The 24,997-nt window shown below is 38.8% G+C and overlaps 3 protein-coding genes and 1 long non-coding RNA gene across 11 annotated transcripts in view; 2 read left to right on the plus strand and 2 right to left on the minus strand.

The window, feature by feature from the left end:
- The window catches only part of LOC112196369 (loganic acid O-methyltransferase), a 69,187-nt gene that overhangs the window by 14,121 nt on the left and 30,069 nt on the right, over positions 1–24,997 (minus strand). The window lies entirely within an intron of this gene.
- LOC112196371 lies at positions 1,427–10,001 on the plus strand. 6 transcript variants are annotated; one of them, XM_024336694.2, is made up of 16 exons: positions 1,430–1,597; positions 1,676–1,753; positions 2,513–2,554; positions 2,805–2,846; positions 3,220–3,246; positions 4,656–4,697; positions 5,082–5,108; positions 5,501–5,545; positions 5,741–5,773; positions 6,085–6,117; positions 6,896–6,928; positions 7,179–7,217; positions 8,393–8,431; positions 8,698–8,751; positions 8,940–8,993; positions 9,668–10,001. In XM_024336694.2, the coding sequence occupies exons 1-16, from the start codon at positions 1,489–1,491 to the stop codon at positions 9,673–9,675; spliced, it is 705 nt and encodes a 234-aa protein (XP_024192462.1). In that variant the 5' UTR covers positions 1,430–1,488; the 3' UTR covers positions 9,676–10,001. The 6 variants fall into 6 exon arrangements, with proteins under 6 accessions (XP_040375278.1, XP_040375277.1, XP_024192464.1 ...); XM_040519343.1 differs by lacking the exon at positions 6,896–6,928 and having other exon boundaries at positions 1,428–1,597; XM_024336696.2 differs by lacking the exon at positions 5,501–5,545 and having other exon boundaries at positions 1,429–1,597.
- LOC112196368 (14-3-3 protein 7) lies at positions 11,215–13,965 on the plus strand. Of its 2 annotated transcripts, none has more exons than XM_040519340.1 (7): positions 11,215–11,353; positions 11,594–11,900; positions 12,003–12,090; positions 12,691–12,800; positions 12,938–13,086; positions 13,261–13,315; positions 13,430–13,965. In XM_040519340.1, exons 1-7 carry the CDS (start codon positions 11,290–11,292, stop codon positions 13,878–13,880), a joined length of 1,224 nt encoding a protein of 407 aa, XP_040375274.1. In that variant the 5' UTR covers positions 11,215–11,289; the 3' UTR covers positions 13,881–13,965. The 2 variants fall into 2 exon arrangements, with proteins under 2 accessions (XP_040375274.1, XP_040375275.1); XM_040519341.1 differs by having other exon boundaries at positions 13,214–13,315; positions 13,430–13,523.
- LOC112196372 lies at positions 13,094–17,167 on the minus strand. The gene is made up of 6 exons (XR_002935154.2): positions 16,983–17,167; positions 16,492–16,591; positions 15,422–15,582; positions 13,959–14,687; positions 13,686–13,829; positions 13,094–13,596 (listed from the first exon to the last, which is right to left on the minus strand). It is a non-coding gene; the product is annotated as an uncharacterized LOC112196372 (long non-coding RNA).

Below are 24,997 nucleotides of genomic sequence, written 5' to 3' on the forward strand. Positions count from 1 at the left end.
GCAGGCGCCATCGCCAGTGCGTGAGCTACCCAGCGCCGCCGTGGGCGCAACCAGCTTACTCCTTTCATCTGGTAAGTTGGATTTCTCGTCACCCTCTTCATTGTCAAGGCTCCATATTTTTATATTTGGATTGAGAACCCTAATTCTATCAAACTGGACTGTGTGAGGTTTTTGAATATGTGATTGGAAGCTTTAGAATAGAGAGAGAGCTATTGGGACAGTTTCGATTGATATCGAGGAAAGGTAAGAACCTCGAATCCCATTTTGGATATGAAATCTGTTGAGAGTTGATTATTGATCATGTTTTGTCTGCTAGGGAGTCGAATGGTCAGTGATGTTGAAATGCTGCTACGACAAAAGGATCTCTACTTTGGGGAAAGAAGAATGGTAAGGGCCCGGTTACTTTGATTTGTGAAATTGATGGTGTTCTGTTTCTAATTGTCGTAAATGGGTGATTGGAGTTTATTTGGTGGTTGAAGTCTTAAAATCACCAGAAAGTTGTTTGTAGTCTCATGAATGGTAAAGTGTTAAAATGGTGACATTGATATGTTGTTTAATGGAATGGGTTAGATACGAAACTGTCCTTGGTTAATTTGATTAATGAAAGAGATTAGTGTTGGATTGGTGATGAATAAGAGTAGTTTAGGGGTCATCATTTGGCCCGCTGTTCTAAAAGCCCATGGGCGCCCGTCCGGCCCATTGGGCAAAAACCCCGGCCCGGCCCACTGAAAAGCCCATCTCGGCCCTGCCCATTGAGCACGAGGTAGGGATAGGGCGGAGGGTTCAAAGCCCAGGCCCGGCCCGTTACATGCCCATTAAAGCCCGCCCAAAAGCCTATTGAATTTTTGTATTAATATTTTTTGTATAGTTATATTGAACTAATTATTGCATTAGGCCATATATTCTTTTAGTTTTGTATTTTATTTTGTTCAATCATAAACATATCATAATTTTTTGTTTTTTTTTTTAACAAAATAATTTGACATATAAATATGATGGGCTCGGCCCTGCCCACCCAAAAAAACCCTGCCCAGCCAGGCTCTGGGCTTTGATTTTTAAGAGAAGCCCAGCCCGGCTCGAAAAATTAATTTCGAGCTGGGTTGCCCATTGACGAACCCTAGTGGAGACCATGCCGGTAGACCCACCTGCCACTAGATGGTTGTTCAAACTTCAAACAACAAGCACAGTGCACCGGCCACCGACTGTTTCAGTTATGAGTATAATAAACTTTTGGCAGATCCCAATTACCTAATATAGGTTAATTTTACTTTTTGACGGGGGAATTTTTGTGAAAAGAATTTTATTATTTTATTTGGTTACAGAGAGGACGCAAAAAAAAAAAAAAAAAAAAAACTGCTTCATAGTAGGACAGATGTCAAAACCGTATGAGATGGATGGGCTCAATAAAACCCGATAGAGAAAGGAAAATAAAAACCATATATCCCTAGGGAATCAATTTCCTCTCAATTTTACTCTCATCGCCAAACCATGGTAGGCAGGAAAGCAGGAAAACGCAAAACCCTACCCTCCGTCGCAGGCGGCAGGATCTATAGCAAGGCTGGGGCTGAGCAGAGCAGGAAGAACGCCCAGAAATCTGGTATGTTTTTGATTTTCAATTCAGCCATTCGTGTTCTTTTAGCTTTTCAGTAATATCATCCAATATTACCACCAACAGGGAGCAAGCTCAAGGCAGCAAGGTCAGGAAACGAAGCGAAAACAGGTAGCAAGGTCAAGCGTCCTGGACCTTCACATCGTAAGATTTTTTTTGTTTTTTTTTTTACATTTTTTTGACGGTTAAATTTTCTGGGATATGTGCTCTTGATTTTTTGTTTTAAGGTTTGGGAATATCCTTCGGCTCTTTGTTTTGAAGATTATGAATACTTTCGTCATCATTTATTTATTGATTTTTTTTTCACTGTGTGATCAATTTGGTCACTAGCTTAATAATCCAAAAATTAGGTGAAATACTATTTGAATGGGAGTTAAAGTAGTTTAAGAGTCCGCTTAATAATCCAAAAATTAGGGTGAATTTCAGATGCTTACCCTGACCGATAGTCTTGCACATTTATCTCCAATTTAATCAAACTGCTCCCTTGCTTTGCAATTCTTGGTATTAATTGAGAATCCTCATCTCTTGTGCTGATGTTGTGTTTTGGAGTCAACAGAATATGATGTCTTTCAAATATTGGAAAAATTATTCGAACATTAAAATAACAAAATAATATATAGATGGGAAGATAAGTAAGATAATCAATTAGGTAACACCTTTTCTAACGCCCATATTTTGGTTACCTTCCCAAGTAGTGTCGTTTCCTTCCAGCATTGCCTATGCAGCTTCTCCTTTTGAGTTTGTTGCTCCATTTGGTGTGCTTTTGATTTTCGTTTCGCATTGTGTTTGAAGAAATAAAGTGTTGTCAATTACTGTTGGGTTCTGCTCTTTCTTTTTTTATTTGTTTATTTTACTTTTGATTTATTATAATTACTTTTATTTAACAATCTTGCTGCGAAACAGGCGCCAAGCCGGAAGAACAACCTGTGTTCCCCTATGCAAAAGGTATGATTTTATTTTCTACTTTTTTCAAGTGAAATTATTTTGGACTTGCCTTGATGAATGTGTTGATTCTATATTACGTAATTTGTTGTTATTCAAGTGCCTTTTTTTTTTTTTGGGGGGGGGGGAGGGGGCTGGGTGGGTTTTGACATCGTGGTCTGGGCACTGGTCTTTTTTATTTATTTATTATTTTTACTTTTTACTTTTGATTTATTATAGTTATTTTTTATTTATCAATGTTACTGTGAAACAGGCGCCAAGCCGAAAGAACGACCTGTGTCTCGCTATGCGAAGGGTATGTTTTTATTTTCTACTTTTTTTCAAGTGAAGTTATTTTGGTCTTGCCTATATGAATGTGCTGATTCTATATAATGTAATTTGACAAAAACTTTTGGAGATAACTTTTCCTGTTAAGTTATTTTGGTCTGTGTATAATGTCTGGTTAATACACTTAATAACTTAATGGGATCAAAGATCATTTTATGCATTGCAGCTCCTTTTATTTAGCAAACATTCATTTTCCTCTACTCATGTTACTATTCAGTGTTGCATGTTCACAATAATGAGTTTTTTTTTTTTTTTTTTGCTTTCGACATTTGTCACTTATTTATTTATTTTTGTCATAATTTTTTTTGAAACGGATGCTGTTTTTTTTTTGGATCATGTAGATGATCGCGAAGTGGACCCCCGTTACGGTAAGCTTTAGATTTCGTTCTAAGGTTTGTGAGGAAGATCATCTGGGAACTTCCTCATGCTCTGTATTGTGGAAATGTATCTTTTTTCCACACTACTGTGTGATGAATTCGTTTTTGAATATTAACTTTACCAGCCCTTAATTAGCGTGGTCATTGTGGTTTTTACATTTTATTTATTTATTTATTTCTAATGGTATCATGCGCCTCTGGTATCGCACACACAACACAACACTCCTGCTATGCTCTTATTGTGTATTATGCGGGAAATGGAGTCTTTATTTTATTTGTAAACTCCCCCATGTTTTATGGGTATTTCCAAATAACTACCACATGACTCCCCAATGATTGTCATCAGTCATTGAACTCATAAATGACAATTGCAAGTCCAATTTTCAGGCATACACGAATTTGATTTTACTACGATTTTGCACTTTTTTTTTTTCACCAATTTGATTAAATAGCTCCCTATGTCTTATGTTTTCATAAATCATAAAATAACTTGTCACTAGCTTGATTGTTTAGATTCCAATGATTCACTATTGAATGGAGTTAAAGTAGTGTAAGAATCCGCTTATCAATCCAAAAAATTAGGGCGAATTGCAGATGCTTACCCTGACTGATAGTCTTGCACATTTATCTCCAATTTAATCAAACTGCTCCCTTGCTTTGCAGTTTTTTTGCAATTCTTGGTATCAATAGAGAATGCTTATCTCTTGTGCTGATGTTGTGTTTTGGAGTCAACAGAATTTGATGTCTGTCAAATATTAGAAAAATTAGTTGAACATTAAAATAACAAAATAATATATAGATGGGAAGATAAGTAAGATAATCAATTAGGTAACACCTCTAACGCCCAATTTCCATTTGCGGGATCTCTTTCCCTTCCATATTTTGGTTACATTTCCAACTAGTGTCGTTTCCTTCCAGCATTGCATCCGCAGCTTCTCCTTTGAGTTTGTTACTCCATCTGGTGTGCTTTTGATTTTTGTTTCATATCGTGTTTGAAGAAATAAAGTGATGTCAATTAATATTGGAATGACTAGAGGAGAGCCGAGGGCATGATGCATACCCAACATAGAAGATGATTCCAGGTGCCAAGGGTTTGTCATGTTGCATACCCAGAATAGAATAGTTTAGTTTTTGAAGATAATTTCTGCTCTATTGGAGCCATTAAACAAACTGTGGAGGGGATCTTACATCTCATTGTGTTTGCAACTTCTCTATTTATATGTTTTCTCCGGAGATCTAGTTCTGCTGTCCTTTATCACTACTGATATATTTGTTACTATTCAAGTGTTGTACTTTTTTTGGGGCTTTTGACATTGTGATCTGGGTACTTTTATTTATTAGTTAATTCTACTTTTGATTTACTATAATCATTTTTATTTAACAATGTTGCTGCGAAACAGGTGCCAAGCCGGAACAAGAACCTGTGTCCCCCTATGCGATGGGTACGCTTTTACTTTCTACTTTTTTCAAGTGAAGTTATTTTGACTTGCCTAGATGAATATGTTGATATATTATGTAATTTGAGGAAAACTTTTGAATATAACTTTTCCAGCCAATTTATTTTGGTCTGTGTATAATTTGTGGTTAATACACTTAATGGGATCATAGATCATTTTTGGCGTTGCAGCTCCTTTTTTTTTTTTTTTTTCGGTAAACATTCGTTTTGCTCTTCTTATGTTACTATTCAATGTCGAGTGTTCACAATAATGATTATTATTATTATTATTATTTTTTTGCTTTCGACCTTTGTCTCTTATTTGGATTTGGTTTTTATTTTTTTAATATTATTTTTTTGACTGATCCTGTGTTTTCTTTGGATTGTGTAGATGACTGCGAAGTGGACCCCCGTGATGGTAAGCTTTAGATTTTGTTTCAAGGGTTGTGAGGAATATTATCTGGGAACTTCCTTGTGCTCTGTGTTGTGGAAAATGTATCTTCTTTTCCACACTGCCGTGTGATGAAGTTGGTTTTTGAAGATTAACTGTACCAGCCCTTAATTAGTGTAGTCATTGTGGTTTTTACATTATGGCTGATTTAGAATAATTATAGTTTTAAAATTTTCTTCTCCAGCCAAATTATTTTGGTCCATGCGGCCTGATTGAATCATTTGGGGGCCGATTTAGCCTACATAAGAGTATTGTTGATGTTGGTCTCTGCATGATGCATCTATAGCTGATTTACTAAATAAAGTACACTATGTTTTTGGGTTTTCACATTTGCTCATGAATGATATTACCACAAGCAGGTAGCAAGCTCAAGGTTAGCAAACCAAAGCATTCATTTCCACTTTGTAAGACTATGGATTCTCCCTTCTTTTTTTTATATATATATATATTTTTAAGGTTTTTGTGATGGGATCATGGATAATTTCGTACTGCGGCTGTTTGTGTCTTATTATACATTCAGGTTTGCTCTTCTTATGGTAGTATCCAATGTCAGTTTTCATATGCTGATTTTTTTCTGTTTTCATGTAACTGTGGAGCAGGCAGGGGTCCAATAATACCGGAGTTGTTCACTGGTAATGCTTTATTACAGTTTGTCAGTCAACTTTTCTTAGATTTGCTTGGGTACTGTGTGTTTTGTACTTTGAAGCAAAAAAGACTCTTGATTTCAGAGAAAATTCTGGGCCAAACTTTTGGACAAATGTGTCTGTTGGAGACAACTTCTTTAGCCAAAGTTTTGGTCCTGGTGCACAATGCATGTCTAATGTAGTGTACTATTCTTTTATGGGATTACTGTTGATTTTGCATGCAATTGTTCATGTTTCATCAAAGTTTCATGTTTCTTATTATGGTACTGACTTTTTGGTTTTGACATTGCCATTTACAGGTGCTGATGGTACTGAATGGAGACTTTACAATGGTAAGCTCTTGATTTTTGTTTTCAAGTTTGGGAAAAACCGTCGGCTCTGTGTTTTGAAGAACATGAATAGTTTTGTCATTATTTTCTTTTGTTAGACAAAATACTGTGTGATCAATTTGGTTATCGAGGATAACTTCACTAGCAGGTCATTTTGGTTTTTGCATGAGGTATAGCTGATGTGGTAGGATGTAGTTATATTTGCAATCTCCAGTCGAATCATTTTGTTCTGTCTGGTCTATGCCTGGTATCGCATGCATAACACGCTCCTTGTATGCTCCTGTTATGTGTTATTGGGGGAATGAAGTGTTCATTCTATTTGGTAAACTATCTCATGCATGTTTTATGGTGTTTCCAAATTACTACCCTGGTTTAACGTTTTCAAAAACCTGCAAACTGTCGGTACCATTAGCCCGATTGTCTCGGTCATTGAAGGCATACGTGACAATTGGTGCTTCAGGTGAACACAAAGTGTACCATGTGATTGGAGTTGTAAACATTAGACTCTGAAGATATCGTGACTTGCAGTTCATTATACTACGAGTCTTGCACCTTTGTTTCCAATTTGATTAAATTGCGTCCTGTGAATTGCAATTTCTTGCGACCCTTGGTATTGTTAGAGAATCCATCCTTGGTCTCTCTTGTCTGCTGAGAAAGCCATTTGATCTGTCTTTATTTTTAGTTTCAAATGAGAGTGCAAATATGCACTAGTGAAGCACGTGTTTTTGTTGGTGGTGGTGTGGTGTTGGCGGCTTTAACAGTGTGTGTGTGTCCAAAACAGGTACAATTCCACGAGATTCAGTACTCATCTCAGGTATGCTTTTATTTTTGTTTTAGAGGTTGCGGCTAAGTTGTGCTCGATTAGCTCGGGCACCGAGTATTGAATGGAAAAAGTGTTGATTTTGTTTTATGTAATTTGAGCAACTCCTGCCAAACTCTCCAGATCAATCGATATTTGTAGTCTTAATTATACTTTTTTTTTTTTTAATTGTGTTGCCATTCATATTTGTCTTGTTATTCTATTCAATTTCACTTGATCATTTTTTCTTTTCTTTTCTGAGCAGATGATAATGATCCCTTTTTCCCTTGCTGCACACCCAATGGTAAGATTTTAATTTTTGTTTTAAATTTCTCTAAATATTTTTAAAGGAAATTCATCTGGTCTCTGTGATTTAAAGTATTTTCTTTTTTTTTTGGGGGGGGGGGGGGGGGGGTCTTGGGGAATACTGGCAATCGTTTTTGGTTACATGATATTTGCTTGGCCTGTGTCTTATGAAGGAAAAGATTTGTTGTGTTTTATATATTACACAATGAATACCTATGTTTAGGGGGGTATTTCTGCATAACTACGATGTCTTATGTTTTTAAAAATTATAAACTACCTTTGACCTTTGCTTGTTGCGGGTCCAATGTTTCACTATTTGAATGGAGTAAGTAAGTTAAGAATTGGTGTGGATTGCAGACTTACTGATAATGTTGCACATTTATCTCCGACTTAATCATATTGCTGCCCTGCTTTGCAGTTTTTTGCCATTCTTGGTCACGATAAAGAATCCACATATTTTGAGCTAATGTTGGGTTTTGGAGTCAGCAGAATTTTGATGTCTTTTATATATTAGAAATTTGGGTGAACATTAAAGTCACAAAATCATATGGAGACAGTAAGATAAACAATTAGGTAACACCTCTACCCTCACCATCTGTCTGTGGGATATCTTACCCTAAACCTTTCCACGTCTGTTCCGCATCTGCAACTTCTCCTTTGAGGTTGTCGCTCCATTTGGTGTACTTTTGACTTTCGCTTCATGTTGTGTGCTGTGGAAATAAACTGTGCAACTTCTGTTGGGGTGATTAGAGGATAGCCAGTGGCATCATGCATACCCATCGGCGGAGATGATTCCTTGTGCTAAGGCATATTGGTTTGTGCATCATGCATACTGAGGATTGAATAATGTAGTTTTTGAAGATAGTTTCTGCTCCAGCGGAGCCATCAAACAAATTGTTAGAGGGGATCTCATATGCCATTGCGTATGCAACTTCTCTGTTTATATGCTTGCTCTGGTCAAGTAGTTCTGCTTTCTTAATCACACTACTGGTATATTTATTATTATTAAATAGTCTTCACTGTAAAGTTTTTTTTTTTTTTTTTTGGGGGGGGGGGGGGGGGGGGGGGGGGGCGCTTTTGACGTCATGATCCGGTGATTTTTTTTTATTATTATGAAATTTACTGGTTGTTTATTGTTATTATTTTGTAATTAACAATGTTGCTGTGAAACAGGCGTCGTGGAGGAAGATCCCATTTCTCCCTATGCGGAGGGTATGTTGGTTTCTGACTTCTACTTTTGCGAGCAAAGTTATCTTGGACTTCCTTAGATGTTGTTTAAAGGATAAGAAATGTGTTCAATGTGTAGTTAATACACTTGATGGGATCATAGATCATTTTCCGCATTGCAGCTCCACCCGTTTAGCAAAACTTTTTGCTCTTATTTTGTTACTGTTCAGTGTCATGTGTTTCAAAATAGTTTTTTGTTTTTGTTTTTTGGTTTCAACATTTTGTAGCTTATTTTTTTTTTCCTGAAACAGGTGCTGTGTCTTCTCCTGATAGTGAAAAAGTATGGGATGTGGAAATTGAATGTGGTGAGCTGTAGATTTTGTTTTAAGGTTTTTGAGGAATATTATCTGGGAACTTCCTTGTGCTCTATATTGTAGAAAATATATATATATATATATATATATATATTTAGGGTTTTTGTTTTTTGGTTTCAACATTTTGTAGCTTATTCAATATATATATATATATAAATATTTTTTTTTTCCTTAAACAGGTGCTGTGTCTTCTGCTGATCGTGAAAAAGTATGGGCTGTGCAAATTCAATATGGTGAGCTGTAAATTTTGTTTTAAGGTTTTTGAGGAATATTATCTGGGAACTTCCTTGTGCTCTGTATTGTAGAAAAAAAAAAAATATACACACACACACTATCAGCTATCCATCATGTGCCCTAAACCCTATATGGTTCCTTTTTCCCACTGCTGCTGTGCGATCAAGTTGGTTCAGCCCTTATTTATTGTGGTCATTGTGGCTTTTACATTATGTGTGGCTGATGTAGAATAATTATAGTTTTTAAATGTCTTCTCCAGCCGTATTATTTTGTCTGTCAGGTCTACATGATGGATAGCTGATAGTTAATATACAGTAACCATCTGTTGAAGGCATCATAGATTTGCATTTGCAGTCTTATTACAGTCTGGATGTTTTTAATGTTGACATCATATATTTATTTGGTGTTTAACAACATATATGATGACATGCAACCCCTGGATAGCGTGCGCGTGTTTAAAATTTCTTTTGGTTTGTGTTTCATGGGGGAAAGCAAGTGTCCGATGTTAGGTACTGCTTTATGGCTACCTCGCCCAACATTTTTGAAAACCTACAGACTGTCCCTATAGGCTATTAATGTTAACTTGATTGACTTGTCTCGTATCGTAGTTGGAAGTATATTTGCTCAAGTTGCAGTATATTTTTCCGAGTGTCTTACACTTTTCTAATTGCAGATTTGTGATGGTTCGGGCTTCTATTAAGACACTCGTGTGGAGTGGTTTATGGTTTCTGATCAAGGTTACCATCGGTTCGGCGGCTGTTTGTTTTGAGGAAACTCTGTTTACATTACCCAAATCTTTGCGACAGTTCGGTGGATTTATATGTATTAGAATTATGTCAGTCTGGAATATCAATTTCCTACTTTAAAATTTGAGTATACTTATAAGAATATGCAAATATAGAATTTGAAAGAGGGAGGGGGAGGGTGTGCCATTCAGAAATGACAGCTGCTTCCATTTTTAAATAATTTATTTTTATCCTAGAGATTTATTTATCTTCCCAGTTTAACCCGCATCTCCATGTCACGTCCTTTTAGAAACCAAGATCAGCCTCCCAAAATCCAAGTGTCAGATTAATAAATGCACTATCGTCGTTTGGTTAGCTACCTGGCTTATGGTATATCCGCGTTCTTATTTCCATTCTTTTTGGTTCGGTTTGAAGTTAGATTTCTCCTTCCATTTTAATCTAAAGAGGTAAAATTAAACTTGCAACAAAGGCAATTAGCAGATGAATACAAATTAGCAAAGGATTGGAAACTTAACCTTGTACAACCGTGGTAGGTTGATTTGATCGGTTGGTGAGAATTGGTGTGAAAGGGGCGATGGCGCAGTTTGATTACCAAAGAGTTCGAGTTACCCCGCAGTTTGTGCCCATTTAACTCGAGGCCGAATAAGTTTAATGCCTAGATTGTGGATTAAAAGGTTTTGCAAAAAAAAAAAAAAAAAAAAAAGGTTAATAGAGAGATAGAGAGGTATGTTGGAATAAGAAGTAATTTTCTGATCAATTTCGTAGAGCTACCAAATATCAGAATGAAAATCTCATATTTTATTTGGTCTCTCGTGAAAAAAAAAAAATTTGAAATCATTCCAACCACCACTGTGCTAATGTGGTCTAGTTTATTGTGTGTATACACGGGCCCAAGGCTAGAATTAGGTAAAGTTTTGTAATGAAAAGAAAAAAGTTACCAACACTGAAAAGAGAAGTAATTCTTTGATTATTATTAGTAGTAGTATTATTATTGGGTGATTGAAAATAAAATCAGTTTCTTAATTTCTTGTATGACAGTGAGAAATTAAAGATTCTTTGAAATTTTTGGTAGCGCTACGAAAGTGGTTAGCTGAAATAATCTTCCGTATATGTGGAAAATGAAAAAAAGAAAAAAGAAATTTTACTTAGTTACTTTTTAATTTTAATTTTTAATTTTTAAGAAATTTCGAGGCTTACCTCTCACACAAGAACAGAGACATAGATTTCCCGCTTAAAATTAAACTTGAAAGAAAAAACACAACGGTATCATTCAAATCCTTCTCCTCTCCCTTTACCAGTCAAAATAGAGTCTATTTTTCCCACCAAACCAAATAGTGCGTGGCCATACGCGTCCATCAGCGCGTGGTGGAGGCGTGCCTGAACCGAGCCCTGGGCCCTGTGGTACTGGACCCCCAAGTCCAAAACCCATTCAGCAGTTTCTCCACCACGTTTTCATAAAACAGAGAAGGAACGTTGAGAAACAGAGAGAGCTCACAGAGATTAAAGAAAAGAAAAAGAAAAAAAAATTACCGAGGGACTGAGATTGACCATGAATGAGAGAAAGAAGCACGTCTACACCGCTAAGCTCGCCGAGCAAGCCGAGCGCTACGATGGTATTGTTCTTCTCTCGCCCTTACTCGGTTTTTTTCTGCAACGTTTTTTTTTTTTTTTTCCCAATTTTATTTTAATTTTTTTGTGATGAGAATCTGGAATACGAACAGTGTTAGGCAGGAAAATCGAGTTCTAGGCCTTCAGTTTCTTAGTTTTTGTGCTTTTTTTACAGCGAAATCCAGCCTAGGGTTAGGGTTTGAGCTCGGAACTTGTGTTTACTTTATCTTTTGGACTTTTGACAGAAATGCTGGAGGCGATGACGAAAGTGGTGAAGCTTGGCGTGGAGCTCACTGTCGAGGAGCGAAACCTTCTGTCTGTGGGGTACAAGAACGTGATCGGAGCTCGTAGGGCTTCGTGGAGGATACTGTCGTCAATCAAGCAGAAGGAGGAGAGCAAAGGGAATGAGCAGAATGTGAGCCGTATCAAGGAGTTCAGCAACAAGGTGGAGACTGAGCTCCCGAGCATTTGCACTGACATCATGACGGTTATTGATGAGCATCTCCTTCCATCTTGCTCAGATTTCGAGTCCACTGTGTTCTTCTACCAAATGTGAGTGTGGTTTCGAAGATTTTGTCTCTCTTTTTTTTGGGGGGATGGGTGGGGAGGGGGTGTGGATTGGGGTTTTCAGTGGTTTGTTTTGTGTGATTGCAGGAAAGGAGATTACTATCGCTACTTGGCAGAGTTTAAGACTGGCGATGAGAGGAAAAAGGTTGCTGATCAGTCAATGGAAGCTTATCAGGTATACAGGACAGTGTTTAATTTGGTTTATCCGTTGTTAATTTGTGCTAAACGAGGACTAGAATAAAGAAAGAAATCAAAAACTTGTTGGTTGCTTGAACAGGGAAGAAGTAGAAACTTATAGCTGATATTACCCAAGGCTAATTACACCTGGTTAAACTTAATGTTGGTACTATCTAACACCGGTTTTTGCGTTAAAGATGACTGTTCTTGCTCAGCCGCGGTATATCTATGTCTTAGGTTAAGTTCTTGTACATTGCAAGATTCCTACCTGTTTAGTCATTCTGCAGTAGTTTGCATATAAATTGTGCAAGTTATTATTGTTGGCCAAAGCAGTCAACTAATGAATCCTTGAGTGCGTGATCCCTGCTAGGTACCTGATATTTCTTGTTTTCCTTCTGGCCGTTTGCCTTGCTTACGATGTACATATGATATATTTACAATGTGATAGCACGAAAAAGTGTGGAGGGCATTTGAAATGGTTATGCCGAATATCTCCTCCTATATGTAAACTAAATCATTACTGTTTTTCAGATTGCGGTCCAAATGCACAAGTAATTGATTTGTCACCAAAATTTTCTCTTTGTTTATCTATTTGCAGGCAGCTTCTAGCGAAGCAGAGACTCATTTACCTCCCACACATCCCATCAGGCTGAGATTGGCCTTGAACTTCTCTGTCTTTTACTATGAAATCTTGAACTCTCCTGAAAGGTATGCATTTCTTTGTTATCAATATTCCTGCCATAGATTTTTCTTTTAACAATTTTATGTAATGTTTTGTTCGTTGACGAAAAGCAAAAGCAGAAGAAAAGAAATTTACTTGGTTGTACATTGGTGACTTTTACCAGAGCTTGTCACCTTGCAAAGCAAGCCTTTGATGAAGCTATCTCTGAGCTGGATACTCTCTATGAGGAATCATACAAGGGCAGCACCTTAATCATGGAACTCTTGAGGGACAACCTTACATTGTGGACTTCTGACATTCCAGAGAATGGAGGTAATTATAAGTTAAGCACGCTACCTTGTGCATCTGTATCGGAAGAGTTTGTCTCAAGTCCGGTTTTTATCTTCTTCTTCTTTTTGTCCTTTTATCTCGATGATGGTGGCTTTCTGGATGATGTCAGTTCATGTGGATGGATTAGTAAGGACTTGTTGTATTACTCTGCTGCAGTTGAAGAAGTGAAGAAGCTGGACCAGTATCTAGGTGGTGCCTTCTTTTGCAAAGGGTAAGCTTCAGATCCAGGATTTCAATCCCTTCCTTTCAATCTACATGGATTTTCTTTGTCTGTTTTCCAAATATTCTTATGTTCTGATTTCCCTATTGAATTTATTATATGCAGTTCCAGAAGGAAAGCCTCGACAGGTACCACGACAATTTCCACGAAACGAAATGGTTGCATATATGCTGTTGGGGATGGGCGTGAGACTTCTGTGAAAACAAATGAAATAGTCGGAGGCAAGTGCAAAAAACTGGTCAATGTCCACGGTAGAATTTTGGCCACAACAGCTGGTGAAAGTAATCGGTGTGAGTATATGATAAAGAAGGTACGGGAGCAAGTACAAGATTACAAAAGTATCGGACAGATTGTTGACGACCTTCAAGGTTTGATTGATGATTGGCACTTGTACAAGGAAGCAAAGGACGGACAGAGCTCTAAGAAGAGAGAGAACAGAATCTATCCTGCTCAGATAGGACTTATGGGATATAAGGGAAATCAGAGTAGTACGGCATCAGTGTTTCTATATAAAAGGGACGTTCATTCAATAACAGAATATATTGTTTCGCCCTAGGTATGGGAGATGCATTTTGTATGCATCATATGTACAAACCATTAATTTATCAAAAAGTAATTAGTTTGATTTTCTTACAGTGAGCAAGGAAGATGTTCATGGCTTCATTGGCTGCCAACTGATATTGTTCAAAAGTGTAAAAACCATTAGCCGTTTAAAAAATGGTTTATGTCATTGCAGTTCAAAGGACGGTCATGTAGTCAGCAAAAAGTAGATGACTGGCTTCACCGATCTTCTGTTGACAATCTCCAAAAAAAGGAGTTGTAGTTTTTAATCTTGCTTGGCATTTACCTGTGGTGATTTTGGCGTGCTGTTGTCTTCCTCGTGTGCTTGTGTTTTAAAGCATTGAAGAGTGGATGAAATGTTGGTTAGTATGGAAGGTTGTATGTTTAGACAGGAACATGTGTTTTTAGTACATTACTTACCTTTTTCTGTTTTTTTGCGGGGTTCTGATTTGAAGAGTTTCTTCTGAGTTTGAGTCTTTAGACCTTTTTCTGTTTTTTTTTGCGGGGTTCTGATTGGAAGAGTTTCTTCTGAGTTTGAGTCTTTAGGTGGTTGCAAAGCTCTTTTTGAAGGTGGCTGACGTTGTGGTGGTCGCGCTTGCTAGCATCTTTTGCAGTGATGGTTGGATGTCTGGATAGACCCCTTGATCTTGAAATTTGTTCTGGAGGACTGCTCTGCTCTGTGTGCCCTTCTTCAATCACTAACTTTTCAAAACTGACTCCTAACAGAACATCTGCTGGTTTTCCTATCAGCATGGCTGATGTTGAATCGCTTGCAACCCCGAGATACACCTCCATTCTGAAGCTGTGATTGATGAAATGGAATGTTAGTTTGAATATTAATTATATGCTTCTCCAGACATTTCAACACATTTATAGCACAAAGTCAGGAAATCAGATTTCAAATTAATGGTTGAAATTCAAATTCAATGAGAGAAGTATCAAGAAGAGAAGTAAATAAAATAAAAAAATCAGTTAAAAGTTTATTGCAATACAAAATAAACATGTGATCAGACGAGTGAATGGGATAAGCTTACAATGCCAATGCAAGATAAATCCGGAAACCCATACGAAAGGTATATTATTTAACTCGAAGCTAAATAAATTAGCCTAATCTAGGTAACCGGTATACATGAATGTCTGAGTATGACAAACAGTAACATTAAGGTAGTACTAACAGGCCAAAGTGAATGGAAAAAAAATAAATTAGTAACTCAGTCGATATTCATTGCACTTTAACATTTAAACATTGACTAAAGGGTACAGATGGGGGATAGTCAAATTTGGAGGAGTAATTAAGAGGGAAGTCAGAAGTTTAACAATTGAAACAGATGTGAGTAAAACTTATGGGCAGGGAAAAAAAGAAGAAGCTTTCTTTCATTTGCAAGCTCATTTACATTCATATATAATCAGACTAAAAAGTTAATAGCTTAACTATAGATAGAGATGAAGCTAAAACAACCAATCAGTACTTTTTTTTTGGTTGTGTTTATATATGATCGGTGAGTGAGAAGTGAAAATAGAGTTCTCAAATGCTACCTGCTGATCCACCAGTACACATTGCAGGCCATCATCTTGCACCACAGGTTTCATTGTTCTTCCTCTCCAAAATCTGCACACGCGAACTCTTATTTTGATATTTTGAAGAGGTTGGACATCACGCAGATTGACTATCAACATTGTTAAACCTTCAATTCAGACTGGGAAAAAAAATTGTATACAGGTTAGGCTATCAACATCATAATATTCAATATGAAAATGCAGTTTCATGTTGAAGAGGTAAACCCAGGTAAGAAAGATATGAACATTCTATAAATATTGAAATTAAAATATTCGGATTGATATAGCCCGTTTTGGATTGAATATACCATTTAACAAAAGAAAGAACCAAAAACACAGATTAACTAAAAACCCAAAAACTAAACTGGGTGGTTTTTTATTATTATAATCAGAAAGTTTCATTCGTGCGAGTAAAAGAATTAAAAGAAGTACCATCTAGAGGTTTTTTATGCATTGGACTTCCCCGCAGAGAAATTATTTTCTAAGCTCAACCGTAAATCAAAAACAAAACTGCTTCAGTTATTATTATTATTATTATTTTTTGAAAGGAACTGCTTCAGTTTAAAGTACGCAATTTAGTTGCTCTATGCAACCACCAAATACACATCAAATCAAGAGATTAAAGCAGGCCATGAAGTGCATAACACTTAAATCACATGATAGATTTTACTGGCAGCCTTGACAATATCTCGAAAATAATATAGTCGCAGAGAACACCAGAGGAGCTCAGTTGCTGATGCTACTTTAGTAGGCTGCCTACCATGATAAGTTTCTTCAATGGGTGGAGCTAGCTAGATTGCAAAATAGAAGATAGCAGATTCCATACTTCTAGGGCACTAACTTATCCTTGTTCAGGTTTACTACGCACTCAATATTCACATACAGGTAAAGAACTTCTGACCCTCCAAGTAGGAATAGGAGCGTTAACCCAAGTTCTAGTATAAAATGAGTTCTTATACAAATTAAATTGACTGCAAAAGGAGCACATTAAACTCTCTCCAAATAACAATCGGTAACCAAAGTAAAAGGTGCATGTTGTTACAACAGACCTGTTTTTGGCTCAGCTTTTTGACATTGTCCTCCTGCCACTCATGTACATCGAGAAGAGTTCCAATTATCCAATAGCACTTTTATAATTTTGGAGATGACCTGAGTAATAACAGATATGCAATCGATGTGTGAATCCAATCAAAACCAACTAATCATAAGTAACTCAGAACCTGAGACTACCCAACTCAAGAAAATGAAAGATTCAAGAATTTAACAACACCACTGGTGCATAGTTAATTTTGATACACAGGTACAAATAGCAGTCTTAAACCTTTTTTTTTTTTATAGAAAAATGACCTTTATTTAACCACTCAAAATCCATTCTCATACTAAATTCAAAGTGGGACATTAATCGCTACCCAACAAAACTCTACATAGCAACAACAATTATCGAAGGTGGTGTTCTTCGCCGAGCCTCGGACGAATCTATTCATGCAGGAAAAAAAAAAAAAATTGAACAATCCTGAATCACGGAAAAAATCCAACCCACCTAATGACCTTGCTGATGACGAACCCAAGTTTTTAGGATTTGCGATGAAAGCTGAGACCCGCGATCAATATGAAGGAGATCCGAGACGATTGACGAAAAGAAGGGCGAGGAGATGGCCAAAAAAAAGAATAAAGAAACGCTACAGCTGATCGATAGAGTTTTATACTTAGAATGTCTTGAAGTTAAAAACAACGAGATTTTCTCTCAACTAGGTTTTCTCTCCAAAACCCTAGCAAGGGGCCTTCTTGCCGCCCCCTACCCCCAGCCTCTGTCACTTTCATGGCTTCCATCGACGCCGTCACCGCTAGCTTTGCTGCCTCCTTGGCTCTTGCTGAGGGTGGTCAAGCCCCTGACCTTGGAAAAATTGGTGGAGGCCCGGTAAGGAAATCCTCCCAATCTTTTCTTCTTGGGAAACCTCTCACTTGCAAACCTGTGGATTCTGCCACTTTCAAATCTCACTTCCTTCGAACGTGGATGGTGGAAAAGGAATTTAGGGTTCAGGAAAAGAATGACAATCTATTCCTATTCTCTTTCGGATCAGCCCGAGACCGCAATAAGGTTCTCAAAGGTGGCGTTTGGTGTTTTGACCGTGCTCCAGTTTGCCTGGAGGAGTACGATGGAGTTCTACCCCTTGCTGAAGTTTCCATGAAACATGTTCGCATCTGGGCTAAGGTTTCAGGTATTCCCCCACTGTATGAAGAGACTGATAACCTTGTCCTCATTGGGAATCTCTTGGGGGGTTTCCTGGATTATGACAAGAAGGAGTTTCGAAGAGGATCAATGCGCATCTTCTTCATGCATGACATCTCCAAACCTATTCTCTTGGAGCGTCAGATCTTCTTGGATACAGGGATTGAACCAATCTTGAAATTTCAGTTTGAGCATCTCAAAGGCAGGTGTTCTCAATGCGGCCTGCTTACGCATTCAGGGGGTCAAATGTATGGCACCCAACCCAGCCATCTTCACCCCTAGGGTTATACCATTTGGTGGTCCTCCAACTGCAGGTGGAATTTTCTCCTTTTCAGCCCAGGCCAGTCGAGAACTCCCACAACTCTCCTCTGCCTTGCTCAAGAAGAAAAAGCCTGTCATCCGAAAGCTAGACAGATCTTTATCAGAAGTTGATCCGTCTGCCAGTTCTGTGGCCGATATGGCTGCTGAGGACACTGATGAACCTGTAGGAGCATAGCAGACAGAGCAGGTTGGGACCGATGCTTCCGGTTCGGCCTTCAAGGTTAGGAGTGTTGACTCTTGCCCACCTGTTCAGACTGTGCAAGTGGAGCCTAAGGTGTATAAGAAAAGAAACAGGACTGGAGGTTGCACTCCCTCCCCCAAGAAACTCAAGACAATCCTGGGTGGTAAGATTCCCATACTGCGAGCAGATGCCCTAGGGTTAGTTGAAGCTGTTAATGAGAGTGAACAAGGAATTCTGAAGAAGAAGGTTGGAAGACCTCTGGGAAGCAAGAACAAACTTCCTCGCCCTCAGAAGAAGATGAGTGGGACTTTGCGTCTGACTTACCCTTCGTTTGAAGCTACTCATGAGATTAGCCCTAAGAACAAGGGCAAGGGAAAGCCCTAAGCTTTCCATGTTCGATACCTAGCATTTGATTCTAGTCTAGTTCTATTTAAGTTTAGTTTCTCTGATTGTACACCAATTGAGGTCCTTGGCAATTAGGGTTACTCTAGAAAGGGTTTAGATAGTTGTTGGATTTGTCTCCTTATGGCTAGGTTAAATCTTTGTGCTCCAGTTGTTCCCAATGGGGGTTACCTGTTACGTGCTTAACAGCTTAGACCAACTAGTATTACTTGGTGTAAGACAGCATCTAATGTACGTGCCTTCTGGCCATGGATAAGTAATGAAATTATCTACTTCTCAAAAAAAGATAGAGTTTTATACTTAAGGTGAATGGCAGTAACGTAAGAAAAAGAAAAAATAAGGGCAAAACCATTTTTCTTTTCACTGACCAACTTCAATTCCAACAGTCTAGTTATATACAAGTTAAATTTAATTTTAACTAAAGTGTGCTAGTGTTTTAGGAAAACTAAAATTAGGAAAGAATTGAGTCATACTTTCATTGATAATAGGGGCATTTTATATAGAGGATTACAAGACATAGTTGATAATATGAGCCTCATTATATAGATGATTACAAGACATAGACACAGAGATGTACAAGGAAAGATAATTGTACAATTAATTGGATATCTATGAATATCTCCGAGAATATCTCTAATTCTAAACCCTATTACAACTAGGTCAAGTAACCTAGAGTTTGGGCCAGACACATGTTCTGGATTTACTTGAATACTCCCCCTTGTGTCGCCCAAACGTGGTGCTCCTCTCGTTGCCTCACTAAAAAACTTATCGAGTAACAAAAACTTTGTGGGACAAAAATAACCTCGGTCGAATGGGAAAAAGAGCACAATACACCCTTCGCGTTTCTAGACCATACATGTAGACATCTCCCCCAAATGTCTGCATCTCCCCCTGATGACTACGGTCATGGGAGTTCGGATAACTTTCGCAAACGATGCTACCAACATGTTTCTCGAAAGTGGAATTTAGGCAATGACTTAGTGAGCAAGCCTACCACATTGTCCTCAAATAGAACCTAGTTCACTTTAATCTTGAGGAAAGTCTGTTATTGTTAATTATACTTGGTGTGGTCGCTTTTGATGTAGCCTTGCTTCAAAACAAGCAGCATTATCCTATATGCTCGTAGGCTCATCTGTGGTAGACTTCAAACCACAATTGTTCGAACATGCAGAACTATGGATCCAATCCATATACATTCACGAACCACTTTGTGAAGAACAATAATCTCTGCATTGTTCGAAGATATAGCAACTAGGGTATATTCTATAGACCTCCAAGATATCATGGTCTTTACCCATGGTGAACACTTAACCAGTTTGGGAATGACCTTTGTGTGGGTCAGAGAGATACCCAACATCAGCAAATTAAACCTTCCAAAACGCTTATTGTTTTGGGATGGGGATAGTGGACGCAAGCCAGTGTTGGCAGCATTCCTAGTGTGTGATGGGTTCGAATCCGTCTCTCTGTAGGGATAGAACAAGCCTATATCAATCATACATCTCAAGTACCGAATGTTATCTTTTACACCAATCCAATGGCGTCGCGTTGGCGCAGAGCTATATCTTAGCTAACAAGTTTACTGCAAATGAGATATCCGATCTTGTGCATTGAGCTAAGTATAATAATGCACCTATTGTACTCAAGTAAGGCACTTCTGCCCCCTAGCACATCTTTGTCATCATCCTTCAGACGAAGAGGATCCTTTTCAGGATCAAGACTACAAACGATCATAGGGGTGCTTGAAGGTTTGACCATGTCAAAATGCCTAAGCATCTATCAACACGATGCTCAAGTTCCAAACCGAGACATAATCTTGTTCTCCCAAAATCTTTCATCTCAAACTCGGATTTCAAGTGTTCAGCGGTTTCCCTTAACTCTTTAAGGGCTTCTAATGAAGATCATGTCTAACATGAACCGCGATAGAATCCGAAACTTGTTATGGAAACGCACGGGCATATCCTTTCCCAATCAAGTAGTCACTTTAGTGAGCGTTTCAATGTTATTGCAAACGCGCTCCGTGATCTAGAGCCACTTGACATGGGTAAATGAAGTCCACCATGAACCTTAATGTATATTTCGTATCTAGATCCCCTTAGAGATATGTACTGACCACATTCGTAAGCTGCATGTTCAGTTATTCGGAAACTACCAAACTGACAGGGTAGTGGAGTGCAATGACATCCATTACCAGAGAATATGTCTCATCGTAGTCGATTCCAGGGCATTTTGTGAGAAGCCTTGTGACATAAGGCGAGATTGCCATATCTTTTTCTCATCATGCTTTCTAGCGAAGACCCATTAGTCAATAGGTTTTACGTTAGGAGGTGTTGGCATCACAGGCTCAAAAACCTTCATCTTCGTTAGAGAATCCAACTTAACCTGGATCACATCTTTCCATTTAGGCCAAATTTCTCTACGTTGGTATTCATTCATCAACGGAGCATGGTTCGATATCATCGGACTCAACAAACTCATGCGTAACGAAATGCGCAACCACATCATCAATTATGGTGGAGTTTCTATCCCACGTCTCATGTACACTAGTGTAATTTTCATAGAGCTCTATATTCTCAGGAATAGGTTCTGACGTTGAGGCGTCCCCCAACGATAACCATAATCCGGAAGATTCTCATGAGACGGATTTTGAGTCTTAATGATCAAAGGATTGGAATGTTCCAAAGTATCCTTTGAACCCACGGGCCTCCCACGCATCCTAGATAAGGGCATGGCTTGTAACTCCAGAGTGCCACTTTCTTTGGCGTTGGCGCCATGCCCATCTCCGTGTAGGGCGGCACTACGTCCTCTCGTAGGGATGTCATTCCTTGCAGGCATATTTGCAGCAGATATGTGATCTCATCACTTTAACAGGGATTGAGATGAGACATAGTGGGGACAGGTCAAGATAATTCCTTTCGTTCCTGCTGAACATTCGTGTTCTTATCTCCCCCTAACGACGGGAAGACTGTCTCATCAAAGTGACATCCGTAAATAGTGGTAAGGAGATCGCCTAGCAAGGGCATTAAGTGGCGGACAATAGTTGGAATCTCAAATCCAACGTAGTTGCCCTTTTGTCTGTAAGGACCCATCATAGAGCGCTGTGGCGGTGCAATTGGCACATAAATGGCACACTCAAATATGCGTAAGTACGTGATGATACCCAGTCACTAGCTGTAACGCAGAGGTAGATTGAGTGGCGGTGGGTCGTAGACGAATTAACATAGCTGCATGCGATATTGCATCACCCCAAGCGGATATAAGGAGATTGGTGCGCATTACCAATGGCCTGACTACCATCGTAGTCGTTTCCGCGAGACCATTTGGGTGTGTACATGGGAATATGATGTCCAACATCAGTCCCATTGCAATAACCATCGAAAGGCTTCGATGTAAACTCTCTAGCATAGTCAAATCCAATTGACTGAATAGGATGATTCAGGGAGTGAGCCCGTTGTCACATGATATGTGCTAGGAGTGTAGCATAAGCAGCATTACAAGTGGATAATGGCACAACACGTGACCAGCGTGTTTGTGTGTCAACCAACATCATGAGATATTTAAACGTCTACAAGTTAGTTGAATCAGTCCATAGAATCCCCATGGATTCTATGTAAGAACAGAACGAGTATTGTCATATCCTTTGCATAGAACTGTCTCAGTCCTAATTTCCCTAAGGAACGAGCTTTGTAAAACGAGCGAGAGGCCTTAGAATCAACCAATGAGGATTTTGGTTAGGACTAAGCGTCTGAGACGCTATTTGAAGTAAAGTTGGTGATTGCAACATCACCTGGGGCGTCATCACCATGATGTATGATACGGATAAGGACTATGTCAGCCCTAGGCTGGTGGTGGACAGTGGCAGGCGCTAGAGGCAGTGGCGACGGTCACACTTAGTCCAGGAATCAACTTTTGATTCATGCTTCATTTCGCTCGAGAGAAAAGATGTCCATGTGAAGTCTTTAGTAGACGGATCATCATATCATGACTAGCATGACCTATCCTATCGTGACAAAGCCAATGTGTGTCTAAATCTAAGAGATCTTCTCTCATGACTTTATTGGATTTAATAGCTCAAATAGTGACATAGAGTCCACTAAAGAGACACATAAACTTATCTAAGATGTGCTTTTGTTAAAAATCATTAGAGGTATTGCAAAGGAACTCATTTTCATTCTCTACATGTTTTTTTGCATGGAATCCGTTAGCTATTCATAAGTGAGATTTGCCCTAGGAGCGTAGAGAGTTTCTATGACAGTAATCAAGGTGCCATTTGGCAAGGGGAACTTGGGCTATTCCATGTCTTTGAATTAATACTGATGGTCCAGCCATCGTAGTCACAAAGTAATATGCTCAGAATCAAAATGGAGTCATAATGAAAAGAACTCAAAATTTTATTCATAAGCCAACAGAGTACATCATTGTCTCTTAACCATTAGGAGAATCTAATCCAAAGGCTAGCTAATGAAAAACAAAGGTAGTCGTTTGACTTCTTTCAGTAACTCCAAATAAATATGACCAGGTGAGTGGAGAGATGTCAGTGGAAAGCTCGCTTAAGTACCACTTATATCAAAACTTTCCTAGACATCATACTCATTTTGGATGAGGCTATGTGAAGAAAAACTAAACCAATGGCATTTACTACAAAGTATATGGCAATTTCTTATTACATCTCTTGGAAAAATAAAGACTTAAACAGAATTGGCGATCTATTGATCCCAACCAGGTTTGTAGTCTTGAACCCTTCACTCTAGATCATCTTCTTGATCTTCTTGTTCCACATAGTGAGCTTCTCTTGCTTCACAATATGCTTTGTAGGTGGTGACAATTTCTTCACGAGCTCTACAAATGTGTGCCCAGTGACCGGATATTCCACATTGAGAACATACATCTCTTTGCTCAGACTCCATTGATTGAGGCGCTTTGAAAGCGTCATTTAGATGGCTCTTAGTGTTGGTGGCGTCACCAACATGGCCAGAGGCGTTGCCTCCCTCTCTCTTTCCACTTTGACCTCTTCGGTTCCGTGTTCGCCTATTTTGGCGGTTACATTCCCAAGTAGAGTGATTATATGAACCAGAACGTCCAGAAGTATCCCTAAGATTAGGGTTTCGCTCTTAGCGCCCTCTCTTAGGGGCGCGACTATAATTGGATTCTGGAATGTGCCCTGCTCCCACGGATCTTGAATTATAGTTCTTCACAAGGATGTTGTCATGCTTTTCGGCGACATTCATAGCTCCATGAGCTCATGAAACCTTGTGATCCGTCCTACAGTAACATCGATTCAATAGTTCTTAGCAACCATCAATGCAGAGACGGGGAAGGTAAAGAGAGTCTTCTCAATCAACATCGCATCTGTGATCTCTTTACCACAGAATTTCATTAAGGATTTAATACGAAGTGCTTCCGAGTTATAGTCAATAACTGACTTGAAATCACAGGAGCGGAGGCTATGCCATCTCACTTCTAGGTCAGGAAGCAGGGAGTCACGGGCGTTGCCAAATCTATCTTCGAGTGAGACCCACAGCCTTCTGGGGTCTTCTTCATTCATACACTCGTACTGGAGCGAATCATCCATATGACGAGTCATTAGGATGATGGCTTTCGCCTTATTTGCTTATAAGGCTGCTCTATTTGCTTCCAAAGCTTGAGCTTGCTCAACAGTTAGCACGTCTTGGCTAGGCTCGAGAATCATAGCCAGGATTCCATCGACCTTGAGATGCTGGCCAGAGCCAGTTGTTCCCAATGGAGCAAAGTCCAATTTGTTCAGGTTACTCATCTTGAAAGAGGACTCTACAAGCTCCAAGCCTCGAGTGAGCACGAACCCCCACAGTTCGGCTTAATTAGGTCTCCCCTATGATGAAGAAAGGGGGGTAGAAGAAGGAAGTTTGCAAGTCCACGAGAAAAAAAAGAGAACAGAAATAAAAACTTCAAAAAATGGAAACTTTTAGTAAAAAATACCTAGAAATAGGTCGCCGGAAAATTTGACTGGAAAAGTGCCCGGAAAGTTGACAGGAAAAGGTTAACCGGTGTTGACATGGCAGTGGGTCCCTGTGCTGACGTGGCAGTGGCTGTGGGTCAGTGGGCCAAGTTGACTGTGGGCTTCTGGGCTGCTTTTGGGCTTGAAGGCATTTAGGCTTTTGGAGTTGGGCTTGAAGGCTTCTGGGCTTCTGCTTGGGCTGCCTCCTCCTTTTTTCTTTTGGGATTGTTTTAGGATTAGGACGTCGTGCTGATAATGTGTTTTAGGAAAACCAAAATTGGGAGAGAATTGAGTCGTGTTTTCATTGGTAATAGGGGCCTCTTTATATAGAGGATATAAGACATAGATACATAGTTGTACAAGGAAAGATAATCATACAATTAATCGGATATCTATGAATATCTCCGAGAATATCTCTAATTCTAAACCCTATTACAAAGAGGTCAAGTA

This window comes from Rosa chinensis, chromosome 4, assembly GCF_002994745.2.
Source record: "Rosa chinensis cultivar Old Blush chromosome 4, RchiOBHm-V2, whole genome shotgun sequence".
Taxonomy (NCBI): Eukaryota; Viridiplantae; Streptophyta; class Magnoliopsida; order Rosales; family Rosaceae; genus Rosa; species Rosa chinensis.

Coding starts and splice junctions, on each gene's coding strand:
- LOC112196368 (XM_040519340.1), top strand. CDS start 11,290: ATGAATGAGAGAAAGAAGCACGTCTACACCGCTAAGCTCGCCGAGCAA. Junction 11,354..11,593: donor GCAAGCCGAGCGCTACGATG/GTATTGTTCTTC, acceptor GACTTTTGACAG/AAATGCTGGAGGCGATGACG. Junction 12,091..12,690: donor AGTCAATGGAAGCTTATCAG/GTATACAGGACA, acceptor ATCTATTTGCAG/GCAGCTTCTAGCGAAGCAGA.
- LOC112196371 (XM_024336694.2), top strand. CDS start 1,489: ATGGTAGGCAGGAAAGCAGGAAAACGCAAAACCCTACCCTCCGTCGCA. Junction 5,109..5,500: donor CGAAGTGGACCCCCGTGATG/GTAAGCTTTAGA, acceptor TACCACAAGCAG/GTAGCAAGCTCAAGGTTAGC. Junction 6,929..7,178: donor AGATTCAGTACTCATCTCAG/GTATGCTTTTAT, acceptor TTTTCTGAGCAG/ATGATAATGATCCCTTTTTC.